Source organism: Ictalurus punctatus, chromosome 24, assembly GCF_001660625.3.
Source record: "Ictalurus punctatus breed USDA103 chromosome 24, Coco_2.0, whole genome shotgun sequence".
In the NCBI taxonomy this organism is placed as follows: Eukaryota; Metazoa; Chordata; class Actinopteri; order Siluriformes; family Ictaluridae; genus Ictalurus; species Ictalurus punctatus.
The window spans coordinates 18,862,704-18,877,452 of record NC_030439.2 but is presented as its reverse complement, the minus strand read 5'-3'; the positions used below and the strand labels follow the sequence as shown (position 1 = coordinate 18,877,452).

General features: G+C 45.4%; 1 protein-coding gene across 1 annotated transcript in view; it reads right to left on the bottom strand.

Moving 5' to 3' along the window:
* Nucleotides 1–1,297: 1,297 nt before the first annotated feature.
* The window catches only part of gcgra (glucagon receptor a), a 60,841-nt gene continuing 47,389 nt past the window's right edge, over nt 1,298–14,749 (bottom strand). Inside the window, exons 7-14 of the mRNA XM_017454861.3 lie at nt 12,829–12,988; nt 11,523–11,691; nt 10,860–10,920; nt 8,272–8,341; nt 6,996–7,084; nt 6,456–6,603; nt 5,716–5,757; nt 1,298–4,419 (exon numbers count right to left, since the gene is read on the bottom strand). Of these exons, the coding sequence (XP_017310350.1) occupies nt 4,081–4,419; nt 5,716–5,757; nt 6,456–6,603; nt 6,996–7,084; nt 8,272–8,341; nt 10,860–10,920; nt 11,523–11,691; nt 12,829–12,988 (1,078 nt within the window). The 3' untranslated portion in view covers nt 1,298–4,080. The remainder of the gene's footprint in view (nt 4,420–5,715; nt 5,758–6,455; nt 6,604–6,995; nt 7,085–8,271; nt 8,342–10,859; nt 10,921–11,522; nt 11,692–12,828; nt 12,989–14,749) is intronic.

The following is a 14,749-nucleotide window of genomic DNA, read 5'->3' as shown; positions in this document are numbered from 1 at the left end:
GTGTTGAGACCCGGTGGGCGTGAAGGCCATAGCATATAATTGACGTCATTTTCATTCTCATCAAATCATTTAATGAGAGCTCGGGCCCTGTGGATGGGGGTGGAGTCATCCTGGAAGAGACCGTGTCTAGCAGGATGGATCTGCTTCATCAGAGGATGAAAACCATCAGTCAGAAGAACTTTGTATTGATTTGCGGTGATGCTACTCTGTACTATGCTGACTCATACTTCACTCTTATTGGTGTACAGTGATTTCTACTGTTGCTACCTGATTAGAACCAGCCAAAATGTACAGCCCAATATACGATGTATACACATCACTTCTGTTTCGAATGTGTTGAAGTTTATTTACGTTACATGCAAGGCTTCGTACTAGCTCCGTTCGTAGATTACGCAAAGCAAGTTAAACGCCCCAGCTGTGGACGTACACTCCGCTACTTCCTTCCAAGCCTTATTTTTCCTCATAATGTCTCGATACATATATTTAATGAGACGTTATATATGCATTTTCCTCCATTTTCCAACATCGGATAGTAAATGGGGACTCATTGCAGTTAGGAGCTCAAGTAGGGAACTGAAGAAACGTCAACCACTATTGAATGGTCCTAGGAATCATTCAAGCCAGTTGTTTGGGCTTGTCACTGTACTGCATCATACTTAATTTGCATAATCGTCGCTTGTTGCTGAAATTGCAGCTAAATAGGGTAGCAGAGCCAGCGGGTTTTCCACTATTTTGCAACCTGTCTGTAACTGAAATTGGTTAGCACTGTAAACACACAAGATGGGTTTCTTGAGTTAGGAGGATTCTGGAATACAGCCTCAGGTCTGAATAAGGTAATATGGCTTAGGTCTCATATCATCTCAGGATATCTGGGTCCTGGCAGGAGTTCAAAGGCCCGAGACATTGAATATGAGTCGAAGAGGGACAATACAGCACCATATGTATGATTTATTCCCTCTCATGCCCTGTTCTGTCTCGTGTTTTTTTTTTTTTGTAAACAGGCTCAATTAGCTTGAACTACCGAGTCTGGACTGCACTGCTTTCGGATCTAAGCACAGATTTAGCCCTTTGATCTTTTCTTTTTTTTTTTCTTCTTCTTCTTCCTGGAGAGAGCATTATTTCTGTGTATGGTGTGTATTTTGTAATATACTGCACTTGTTAAGCTTCTGGTAAAATAAATACATAAATAAATAAATAAATAAATAAATAATTCCTCCACCTGCAAGGTTTAGGAACTCTTTAGATTTGCCCTACAGACACGACTGAATCATTTCTCAGATACAAAAGGAGTTAAAAAAAAAAAAAAACTGGTTTCTTTTAATGTTTAGTAGCACACGAGAAAGATGCTATTCCGAACACATCTAACACCAAGGTTGGCTCTAAAAAAAAAAAAAAAAAAAAAAAAAAAAAGAAATGGCACCCTGCCCTTGTGGAGGCCCACACAGGTACAAAACACCCCACATGCATTGTGCACACAACAGACACGGACTTACAGACATGCAACAAAAAAGAAGAAAAAAGAAAAAAAAGTAAGGCATATTACATTTCAGGCAAGATGTACAGATATCTACATTTTTAGCAATTATAAATTAACATTGTGCAAACAGCCAAGCCCCCCCCCCCCTCCCCCCTCCCCCACCACCCAGAGTCATCATCCTTGTCATCATCCTCCTAGTCTTTATTCTCACTACACGCACACGACATGGCGCTGTGGCTGCGGTTTTCCATTAAGACACACGATTGCACACGTTCTGAGCTCATGTTTGTACGACTGCAGTAATGCGTCTGTTTTTTTTCCCCCCCTTTTTCTTTTTGATCAAGTCGATGTAGTTTGTTCAGAACTGTAACGGCCGCTGAGCCGTCATGGCTTCGTGGCGCACCCATGAGGACCTAAAAAGAGATTTTCGTTCGTGACACCGACCGTCTTACGTGACACCCTAACAAGTGAGAAAAGAAGAGGAATCAATCGGCCAATCTGATTTGGCACGATGCCCAGTTAAGGCATCGAGCCCAACTTTTTACGCTGTATTTGTTTTTTCAGTGCACGACTAAGGTCAGGCTATTTTTAACGTGACCCCATCGGAGGGAAAACCGCTCGTGTGCCAGTTGGCTCGTCGCGGTGATTCACGGTAACGTATTAACATAACGCGTCGGGAGTTCCTGCTAATCTAGACCGTACCTTCGTAGATGTGTTACAGGGTAATCACAGTCTAGCGTTGGCTAGAGCAGCTGTGGGTTCGTGCGAGCGTGTGCACGGATTTCTTTTTGTATCGTTGTGTATCGTATACCTTTACAGTAGCCCATAAAAAAGAACAGACGGACCAAATGCACATCATTTCTGCGTCACGTTTAATGCCGCGTATCTGTTAGTAATGTTTAGGGCTTTGACGAAGTATCAATAGTCTATCGATAATTAAGACCGACGGGCACGACATCGACTGGTAAAAAACGATGCGTGTGTTTTGCTGCGTGAGGTTTTAGGCTGCTTACACTCCACGGGGAGCCGACATTTTACATCTAATCCTGTGGAACGTTCGTGCGACGTCAAGCTCTTTTTGCCCGATCGGATCGCGAAGGCGGGGAGACGCAAGGAAAACAGACACGGTGGCTAAACGTTTCATCCCGTTAGCGGACTTACATCGAATTCAACTGCCCGTATTTCACTCTTTCACGCTTTCAACGATCGGCGATGCGAGGTCTCACTCGAGTCAAGCAGCAAACAGCCGCTCTGGATTCTTCTGGCTCCAAAGCTACAGCGTATATACAAACAACCTCCTCATCATCACCGATCTTCACACCGGTCTTTTAGACCCAATCTTTATTCCATAATAATAAAAAAAAATCGAATCGGAATCGTAAGCTATGCTAAATCACTACGCTAGTATGCTAGTCAGTGCCGTTCCTAGCTAGGCCTGGTGAGAGCATCGACGGCGACAGCGTGTCGAGTGAGTTACTTTCTTTTTTCATATCAGCTTGAATGCGAAAGCGTATGGTCCGTACGTCTTAGGGTCAGGAAATATTCTAGAAAGCCGGCGCGAGATGTGAAATCGCTGGAAAAGATAGCACCGTTGATATCTCTCACTGTGGGAAAATTTCCTACTTGGCTTACGTTAGTCTCGTAAATAAAAATGAACTCGCAACCTGTCGATTAATAGACTAACCAAACCTGACCGACGGGGACCAATCACGTGAGGTCGACTTTGTTGTGTTTTTTTTTTTTTTTTTTTTTTTTTTTACACATCTGGGGGGGAAAAAAAAAGGCACACCTTCCGAACTGCATGAGTAGATCTTCGTCTGTTTGAGACCGTATATTAAAACAAAACAAAAAAATGGCAATAATTAAACCTGACGAGTTACACAAATGACAAAAAAAAAAAAAAAAAAAAAGAAGCGCCTTTCGTTCTCCAAGACGACATCGAAGATAAAACTAGAGACGGTCCATTTCATTTTTACGTTCTTGGTCACAAATCATTTCTTTAAATACTAAGCAATCGTTCATAATCGCGATTTGGCTTTCAGAACCACTGTCCTGTCAGAGTGGACCCGGAAACACCACCGGAGATCCCACGCGAGTACTGTATTTCCTCTCCTTCATTCACACTTCGGTATGTACATCGAAGCATCCATGATCCGCAGTCGGATCGATCCGGACCGTTGACCGCTATCCGAGGTGAAAAGGTACAGTCCGGGTTGCTGTGTCCGTCTGAGGTTCGTGTTGTAAGTTTCATTGAGGTTTTTGTATTTTTTTTCTCTTCCCAGGTCCGTTCAGGTCCGTGTGCTGAAGATGCAGCGGTGGTGTGATGACGGTGTGGCGGTGTGTGTTACAACCGAACACTTTTTATATTTCTTTTTTTTTTTCTTCTCACATGAGATGGACAGCTCACACCAGCGTCGAGCGATCACTGAGGTGCTCACACACACTTACACATCACACACACACACACACACACGCACACACTCTCAAATACACATTAAACCCATCTCGGTGCTGCTCGCTCGGACCGTCGGCTCGGAGCCGAGAGTGTGTGAGAATCACTGACACACACACACACACACACACACACACACACATACGTGTCCTCACATGTTGCTCTCGATGCTCCCTCGTGGGTCTTGATTGCACACCATCGGTTCTTCGGCCGGCGTGCCGTTGGAGCTGCTGGTACTGCCCGGTGCCTTGGAAGTGAAGCGCAGGCGGTCCGTGCCGTTATGGCAGTTGAGCGCCAGCAGCTGCTTCTCCTCAGACGTGCAGACGACCGAACTCGAGCACGAGACGTCCTGCAGCCTCAGCTTGCTGGAAGCGGCTTGGACGTGTTTGTTGTTGGACACCTGAGCCGTGTTGCTATAGGTGTGACGGTAGTCTTCGTCGATGTCCATCCGCCTCCAGCGCTTCCAGAACTTCATGATCTCGGACTGAACCTGGAGGAGAAAAGGTCGGATCTAAACGTCCTCAGAGATAACAATAATGACAACAATAATGGCCTTTGAACATCACAGCGTTCTCAAAGCCGAACGTCCGACGCTAGTTCCGTCTGCAAGCCAGATCGGCGGTTTACGATAATGTTCCTGTTCTAACACGTTAGTGTTCGCGTACTGTTTGACGGCTCATTCACAGGGACTCGTCTGCCACATAATCTAAGGCTAGTAATAACAAGATACCAGATTTGGTCGGCTAAATATAGCTGTAGTCAGTGCGTAGCATCCCGTTAAACGTCTTATCGGTCATCACAATCATATGAGCCCGTTGAACATCCCGTTCCAGATTTACGCCGCCATTTCCCGTTATAATAACCTCCACTATTCTGGGATTCTGGTGTGTGACCTTGGGGATTTGCCCATTAAGATAAGAGCATTAGTGAGGTCAGGGACACTCTCTGTGGACGCTCGAGTCCAGGGGTGTCGGATCTTATCCGGAAAGGGCCGGTGTGGGAATGAAAACCTTCACGCACGCCGGAACTTTCCGGAGAAGATCGGACACCCCTGCTCAAGTCCTTCCATTCCAACCTTGGCGAACCACGTCTTCTCAGTTCCTGTGAACGGAAATCGTAATGCTACAGCGTACGAACACCTCCTGGACAATTCGGTTTGGAGAAGAACCACACATAGGTGCGACGGTCCACATATGTTTAGTGCATTCATATCGTGCATTCTGCGAAAGAACGGTGTTGGCTTTTTCAGTTAAGAAATTTCAGACCATTCGAGTTGGACGGGACTAGATTTGGTAGAAGCGACGTCAGTGCGACCAAAATCCATCCATGACATTTTCAGGGTCACGGGGAACCTGGAGCCTATCCCAGGAAGCATCGGGCACAAGGCGGGGTACACTTTTCGAACGCTTATTCATATCATGGCGTATCCTTCATATCACATCACGAAGGTAAGGGCTACAACGTGGGCTTTCTGCTGCGACTCACAGGGACTCTGGATTGTGACCGATGGCGGACATGTGTGAGCTCGTATACGTGGAAGGGCGGGAAGAGAGAAAGCGCTTTCCTCCGGGTGTGAAGTGTTTTCTCCGAGCGTTCGCCTGGCTTCGTGTGTCTCGTGAGGAAGCACGTGTTAGGCTTCACGCTCCCTGCTCGGTAGCTGTCGCAGGATTTGGGAGAGCCGGCTAGTGAGCGTGAATTGGCAAATGATCAAATTGGGAGACAATGTAGGTAAAAAAAATCATTTAAAAAAGAGAAAAGATGACGATAATGATCGTGTTCAGCTCACCTCTTTGTTGACAAAGCAGTACAGGATGGCCACCAGCAGCCCCTGTAGACACAACACATGCAAGAAGTAGGACACATCAGTGCCGGGATCTCGAGGATAATAATTATTTATAAAATCATAAATCAGAGCATGCACAGATTGACCGAGTCCATCACTGTCACATTCCCCCAACCTCCGCCTCTCTTCTGATTTGTTAAGACGAGCCGAGCTTCATCAGGACATTCCAGATGACTGGATGATGTGGATTTGACGCACCCGGCAGCTGCGCTCCACGTGAGCGTCAGGGTCGGTTTATCGCAAGGTGACTGGGCATGACTGCAATTATCTCTGTGTTGTTGTTGTTGGGGTTTTTTTATTTTCCCTTCAGTCTTAGTGACTCCAGTAATATCTAATATCACCTGAGCGCCGCGACATGGCGTCCGATCGCCGACGCACGCTACGAGACTTAAATACAGCAAGTAGCGGCATCCACACGTTTTTTTTTTTTTTTTTTTCTTTTTAAATCATCTGTATAGAAAATTCACATCACAGTCAGATGGATTTCTGTCATTTTATTTGTGTAAATAAAGCTTCTTCCAGGAATGGGGGAAAAAAAAAAAAACACAAACGTTTAAAGTCTAACGAGACGCGTCCAGCTATCCGAGGAGGAATACTGTATCATACTATGTCTATGACTATGTCATGACTATGTCGATTCCGTCTGGTATATCGTGTCGTCTAAGAAGGCATCCCTGCGTCACCTGGAAGGAGTTGAAGACGAGGTCGATGAAGAGTTTCGTGAGCCGCAGGGTGATGGCGCCGTTCGAGGTAGACTCATCGGTGACGAAGGAAAACAGGACCAGATGGCTACCGAGCAGGGGGATGAGCGTAAGGGTGGACTTCGCCAGCCTGGACATAGCGACATAACAAAACCAAAGCGGGGGTTAAGACGGTAAAGCAAACTGGAGACCGCCAATAAATCCCATCGACCGTCTCGGTATATGATCTATAGACTACACAAATGTTAGGCTCGTCATTTAAATGCGTACAATGATATTTCGGTGAGCCGTAGAATAAACACGGAAGACGTCAGGGCCGAGCTGACCTTATGAGTTTACATTAAACGTATTTTTTTGAGTTGGATTAAAACCCATTCAATTCAACACACCGAACAGGCTAAGAACTATAAAGAACTCGATAAGCTAATAACGCTGGGAGAGGTGCGGTGTGATTCTCAAAAAGTATTTGGCAGATTACGTTGGACAGACACCCGTTCAGTCTGACTACCCGTGAACACCCACCGGAACTTGTAGTCGGAGTATCTCATTTGGTGAGCCCTCAGCTTGGACACCAGGATCTTAATGATGCGTATGAAGATGAAGAAGTTGATCTGAGTACAGGAGAAAGCAGACACGAAGGTTAATCATCTCCAGGCCGTGCTTACCAACATTATGTCACGTTAAGGTAGCACAACGGTCACGCTTTATAACGGGTAGGGATGCATCAGGACCAATAACGGTACCGGGTATCAGTCTGATCCTGTGTTTATTTCATTAAACGCTCCGCTATCAGGCGATTCTACGTGACGAAGGCCTAGCGTACGCCGTCACACTAACGGACAGACGACATAATCCTCTAATCCGCTAAGAACATCTGGACGCAATCCTCGAATTAACGATGCCGATCGAAGCGAAGCAGACCGCAAACTACGCTCGAAGAATGTATCGAGAGGAGGAACTACAGCGTCTTCGTGCCATACCCGATAAGACATCTTATGCGTGAGATTAATCGATTAATGCCAAGGAGGCAACTCCTTTCGGTATCGGTGTGGACAAATACCGAAAGCATGTACTTGTACTCATACGGTATCTGAAAATAAATAAATAAATAAATAAATAAGTAAATAAATAAACGCATTTGTGTGTCCCTAATACCAGCAATCGGCGAATGGATTGGATGTAATGGTTTAAGCGCTGCCAGGTTAAAAGTAGTCCATTAAACAATTTGATGCAATTTCTCTCGATGGCCTAATGGTATAATCTCGATGGTATAATCTCACGCTTCCTGTGGCGAGCCTTTCATGCGGAGTGCGGTCCACGTTCAGTCCTGAGAGGTGTTTAGCGGTCAATCATCGGAACACTGAAGGACTGCAAGCGAGTGCAAGTGGACAGAAAAGGGACTTTGAGCGACAGCTGCGAACGGAGCGGCGACGGCATTCCGATGCGACTTCACCGGCTAGTTCGTGACGTTCCGCTGTCATTTAATCTGCGCTGATATGTTCTAAACGTCAGCTAATTTCAATTTTCGGATCGGGATCCATCGAGGTATTTGTCTTCCTCCATGTAATCGAGATTAAAACACAGATACTGTATTGCTTAGACGGTAAATGTAGGTTTTTAGACTTATTGGCATCAGAATAGAGTAAAAGCTCTTCTTATGAGAATAATTCAAATAAATAAATAAATAAATAAATAGACGACCGCGTCGTGCCGTCTTGTTTTACGGTCGCCGTAGCCGTTCCGTTCCGCAGCTGCTGCTTTAAAGTCCCTAAAGTGACGGAAGCAGACAGACTCTCACCAGCACTGCCAGTAGGATGGGAGACCGAATGATCCACCAGTACCCCATGTTTATGTTCTGCTCCCAGCAACTGCGGACACAAATAGATATTACACACTTTAGATATACTGTGTATTAAACACAAAAGATGCTAACCGCTGTCAGGAGGCAGAATCGTTTTCATAAGAATGCCTTTTTTTTATTTATAAATCGATCTGAATATTTTCTTGCACCGACTTGCGCTGTTTAGTTCGTTCTCGGTGCCGTCACGTTTTTAAATGAACTTCGAGACGCTCCGAATCGGAATTTGGTCACGGCAGGACTGACGCGGGGTCGACCTTCGCTCGGGTTACTGTCTGTGCGGAGTTTTCGCCTGTTCTTCCTCGGTCCATGTGGGTTCCCTCTGGGTTCTCTGGTTTCCTCCCACCTCCCAAGAACATGCAGGCCGGTTGATTGGCTATAATAAATTTCCCCCTAGGTGTGAATGCGTATAGAACTGGCGTCCCATCCGGGGTGTTTTTGCTTGCGCGCACTCGGTGCTCCTGGGATAGACTCTGGCTCTACCGTGACCCTGACGAGGGTGAAGCGATCACTGGAGACGAATGGATCTCCGGCATCCGTTCTGTCGTCGGTTGCTCAGACGTGAACAGGAGCCATGTTGACGGCGCTGACGAAGCGTTGCATTTGAGAAGCTACTTGCAGAAAAAACGACGACAACGACAAACCCGTGCGACTAATCGCTGTCGACGATGACATCCAGAGCTCAGGATCGAACTCGGGACCCCGACGCGCCATCCCGATGCACCATCGTTCTGCCTACTATTGATTCATCGTTCCGATTTTTTTTTTTTCCAACAACTCATTTATTATTTATAAAATGGTAGTCATGGAAAAAAAACAAAAAAAAAACAAACAAAAGAAAAACAACAACTTTGAGCTGCTTGAGATGTTGCAGGCTGTGGACAAGCCACTTCATTTTATAGTTTATATCTCCTGATAAGCAGGATTTCGGTGCTGGAACCGAGTCGGTCCATGGAAATTGACAAATTGACAAAGACTCAGTGTAAATCATTAGCTCAAGCCCAGTGGAGTGCATCCTATCTCCGGCACATTCTTTGTCAGTAGAGGGTTACCTTGCCAGGATGAAAGTGCACACCCTTTTACACTTAACGGGCTTTTAAAAGACGCCGACCTATAAGGCGAAGGTGAGCCAAGGACGGACTCATCCACTGGGAGTTTTTTTTTTAATCAAATCAGCAGGTCCTAAGAACAGCCTGCGGACAGGAACAGGAGCAGCGGTGCATGCCGGCTCATCCTCATCCACATGGGAGAGAGTGACTAGATGAAACGGGCAGGTCAGAGCTGACCCACAGCGGAGAGAATGCACCGTGACATTTACAGAACTTACGCAACAACCGAACGTACTCCAAAACTACTTCCAGTGAGCTCGCTGTAGTCTTCGTTTTTTATTTTTCGAGTGAAAGATGAGCCTCTGTGTCATTTCCCAGGAACGCAGTTCATCATACGGACCAGGGCTGCAGCCAGACACCCGCTTCTGATGTAAAAACGTTTCCCTGAACCCCCTTTATAACCGCAGCGCAGATGTTTTTTTTTTTTTTTTAAAGTTTATTTAACAACATCACTGTATTGAAAATCAAACGCGTTGAGAAGAATAACTGGACGATAAGCTGGGACTGTAAAGGATTAATAAACCCTGATCATACATCATAAAAGCACAGACAAATAAGAGATCCGTGTTTATATTACTAATACGTAAGCACGGAGCATCAGCCATCGAGTGTAATTTACGTCCTGAAAGCCATCCAGAGCGTAAGAGGGGCTGTGAAATCGATGTGCTTAGCTGAAGAAACTCTGAGGACGCAACACGTTCTTCCCCAGCTAGTCCTTCAAAAGTCACGCGGCTCATCTGCGCAGCGTCACTGTAGTAGAGCGCGGAGTAGTAGTTGCCATGGCGTAGCTCACGTTCTCGTACCTTATACGTCTCTTACGCGCTCGATCTGTTATACAACAGCTGCATGTGAGGCAGAACGATCGCCTTCTGGCTTTGGGCTGCATCCAGAAACAAAACGTAATGAACGAAACACGTGATGAAAGCCGCTCGGCCGCTCCGACTGTTCAGGACCACTTCACGGTGTTACGTCGGACAGAAATAGGAACCGAGAATAATTCTGACGGACATTCTTAAGAAAACATCTAGAACGTTAAAAGGTTCTTCGGTTGGTTTCTCCAGAGGAACCCGTAAAAGATTTACGCCGAACCCTGAAGACCGATAAGTTACAGTTGTACCTCTGACACTGGAGGCTCCTTCCCTAGATGTCCACTTACAGAAAAACTTCACATCGCTGAGTAAACGCATTATTTAACCTGTTCAACTGAGCAAGTCCGGGAGCTACCTCGGCAGCTACGGCGAGTTACTGCATCCTTGACGAACACTATCGCGTTTGCGTCGTTTACATGTGAGATCCCGGTGGATTTTAGAGCGGCCGTGCGCTACTTTCGAGCCGCTGCACGGCTGGAAATTCTGTAGAAATTGAGACGGTATGATTAATCGACCCTTTATTTCATTCAGATGCGTAGTGAAAACGTACTTCTCGTTCTCGTAGATGTATTTCATGACGATCCAGGGCAGAACAAAGATCAGCGGAGCTCCTGTTGGAGAGAAAAGACGAGAGGAAGACGACACACAACAGGAATATTATTTTAAACACCTGAAGCGAGGAAACGCTGCCGTTATATTTGGGCAGACTGATAACATGCTAAAAACATGGAAAATGTACACTAGGGGCGGAACTGGATATGAATCAATTCCTCGGATGGAGCAGATGTAGGGTTTTCTTCTTTCCGGCTTGGTTTCACGTGAAATATGAGGGACTGGGGGGCGGTTGGGGGTATAGAGACTTTTGGGACACCCTATATTTTGTTTACATTTTTGGGAAATAGAACCAATAGAATAAATGCGTTAGCAAATATCTCAGGCAGGTATAAAGAAACGTGATAACGGTGTGAGCAAGATTTTTAAAAAACAGTCCTAAGCACATCTCTAGCGGAGACCAATTACGAACTGGAGTGACGTAGCTGAGGTTGAGGAACTGTCAGAGCCAGAATGCAGAATTTTACACGCCATGCTGCCATTTCTACATCTGTTCGGGGGGGGGATTGTTTGGGTTTAAAATCTGAATAGAGGTTTATTTGGCGCATACGCAGATCTGTCGGGGATTGAAATGATTAGGGAAGGTCAGCGAAGGCCTCACCCCAGCCGATGCACAGGTAGATGCTGAAGTGGTTCCCCTCAGTCAGCACGGTGACAGCCAGCAGGTTGTGTAGGTATATCCCCTCCACCAGCAGCCAGTGGCTGTTTGCTATGATACTGTACTGCATCATCACTACACCAATCCTGCAGCCCACATCTGGCTGTAAAACCTGCAGAACACAGGAGGTGAAACGACAGAACACTGCTTTCGAAACACAACAACGTCGAGTTGTTCTTGTTTCAGGAAAAAAATAAAAAATAAAAAAACCCCTCTGATTCTATTGCGAAAAGAATAATACATCTTTAACCTTCTCTTATTATGTATAAATGTCGTGTTCCTACTGACTTAAAAGAGTAATGAAGGGACATGTTAAGGGAGGTGTCGAGGTAGGGAACGAAAACGAAATGGCTTATGAAGGTACTAGGGAGACATTTTTTGACTTCTTTAAGCCGGGTTTACGCTGTTATTGCGACCGGTCACACTTGGCTGAATTCTCTAACAGACTATGAGAGAATGAGTGTTCTCCATGTCAGATTACTTAATGAGCATCCACTAGCGATCGACCTAACGTCGTATTAATGAACCAAACCCTCTATGGTATTTCCCGTGCTGTTTAGACGCATACAAACAAAAGTTCATTTTGATAACATTGCCCCGATTTAATCTTTAAACGTTGTGACTAACAATTAAAGCCAGTTATCCAGAACAACAAAAGGATGTTGTAATGATTCCTCCCTCAGACCAAGACAAGCTAATTGGCACAAATTTAATGTGTTAAGCTGCTGGAATGGCTGTAGGAAATGGCTATCAGGGGACACACAATTACAGTGCGTAGAAACAGAGATTAAACAGCCATAGCCCTGACGTTTCCATTTATTTGTATTCCTCAGAGGATCTGAACGTTTAAAATCGTATTGAAAAATGCGCATTTAAAATGTATAAACAGAACTCTGACAGTATGAGCTCGCAAACGCCAGCCTCTCAGCTTGTTTAGTTTTGCTAAGCCTGGGTGAAGCATTAAACCAGTGGTGTCCAATCTTATCCGGGAAGGGCCGGTGTGGGTGCAGGGTTTCATTCCAACCAATCAGAAGCCACACCGGAGTCTATTGAAAGCCAAGATCAACTGATTAAACAGGTGGAATCAGGTGTGGCTCCTGATTGGTTGGAATGAAAACCTGCACCCACACCACACCAGCCCTTTCCGGATAAGACTGGACACCTCTGCACTAAACTCTGCGTCCTGCTGAATTACAATGGGAAAGGACGATGCTAAAATGGACTGGAAAGAAACAGGGTGGGTTCTGACTTCGTTCTTGACGAACAGCTCCATCTCGAGGTCCGTGGTGGTGCCCGGGTTGATGTGGGGTCTCTCCAACAAGGCGTCTTTGATGAAAATGGCAGCAGCTCGGAGGATGAAGGAGGCGAACAGGTTCATGTGGATGTTGTTCCTCATGCAGTGCAGCTTCCTGAACATATCACAGCACATGGATAATGTCCTATTAAACACCAGTATGCATTGTTTTGTCCATCTGAATTGAGCCCGGGTGCATTTTTACCCGTGGTGCGGTTCTTTAGGGACGTCAGAACACAGCACTATTGTAACACTCGGGTGTGGACTTTCCAAGCGAACTCTAGCGTGATTCAATAACAGTGAGAAAGAGATTTGACTCCGAATCAACTCGACTGCAGGAAGTACACACTGAGCCAAAGGACAGAGCTGTAATGCTGCAGAAATGCCATGTGTTCTGGAGATTTGGACCGATTAACAAAATGAATGAATGAACAAAACAAAATGAATGAATAAAGTGGAATGACACGGGAAAAAAGTATTGAACAAGCTATGAGAAAGCAATTTTCCAACGCAAGGTAAGACAAGCAACCAGCTGAAATCCATAAGTAATTATACCTCCTATCTGTGCAAATTAATATCAGCTGGGTTAGTACATTGATGGTCTATAAAAAGGCTTTTTATTACCAAGGTGTCACACAAGAAACATATGATGGGTAAGAGCTCTCCCAAGACCTTCACAACCTTATTGTTGCAAAACATATCGATGGAATCGGCTACAGAAGCATTTCAAAACTTCTGAATCCTCCAGTAAGCACCATCGGGACCGTTATCCGCAAGTGGAAGCAACATCACTCCGTCATCAACCGGCAACGCACAGGGGCTCCTCGCAAGATTTCTGACCGGGGAGTCAGAAGAACACTCAGAAGAGTAGCCCAAGAGCCAAGGACCACTCGGAAAGAGCTCCAGAAACACTTGGAGGCAGCAGGTGCCATCGTCACAGAGAAAACAACAGGCAATGCACTCCACTGCTCACGCTCACCCGCTAGACTCCATTACTAAAGAAAAGGCGAAGCTCGTTTAAGGTTTGCTACAACTCATTTGGACAAGCCTATGAAACACTGGGAGAGTGTAGTCTGGTCAGACGAGAGCAAAACTGAACTTTTTGGCTGTCATACTACACACCATGATTGGAGAAGAAATGGCACTGCACATCACCCTAAAAACACTACACCAACAGTGAAGTCTGGAAGGGGAACCATCATGGTGTGGGGCCAGTAGGGCTAGTAGGCTGTTTTTCATCACATGGTACTGACAGACTTCATATAACTGAAGGAACGATGAATGGAGCCCTTTACCGGGAGATTCTGCTGCCATCCACCAGGATGATGAAGATGAGACATGGGTGGAGCTTCCAGCAGATCAGCAATCCAAAGCATACAGCAAAGGAAACTCTCAATTGGTTTCAGAGAAAAAAATCAAGGCGTTAGAACGGCCCAGTCAATCACCTGACTTGAATCCAATTGAACAAGATTCAAAGACGATATGTTTAGAAGAACGGACCAAAATCATACCTGAATACCGCGGACCATAAATTTCTTCATACAGGAAGCGCCTTGAAGCGGTCATTACAAACAAAGGCTTCTCCACTAAGTATTAAATACATTTCAGTCAGCGTGTTCAATACTTTTTTCCCCAGTGTCTCGCTTTATTACACATAACATCATTTATGGACTTTAATGTTTGGATTTCTTTATGTGTGTGGATTTCTTGAGTTAATACCAAAGTCTGGTGAAAATTTCATGTGAATAGCCTCATTGGAAATATATTTACTAAAAAAAAATGTTGACGTGTTCAGTACTGTACATGTCTGTTTACTTTATCTTTATACTCTAGAGGGAGTCCGGTGTAGGACCTGTAAGGCTCGCCATGCACTAAT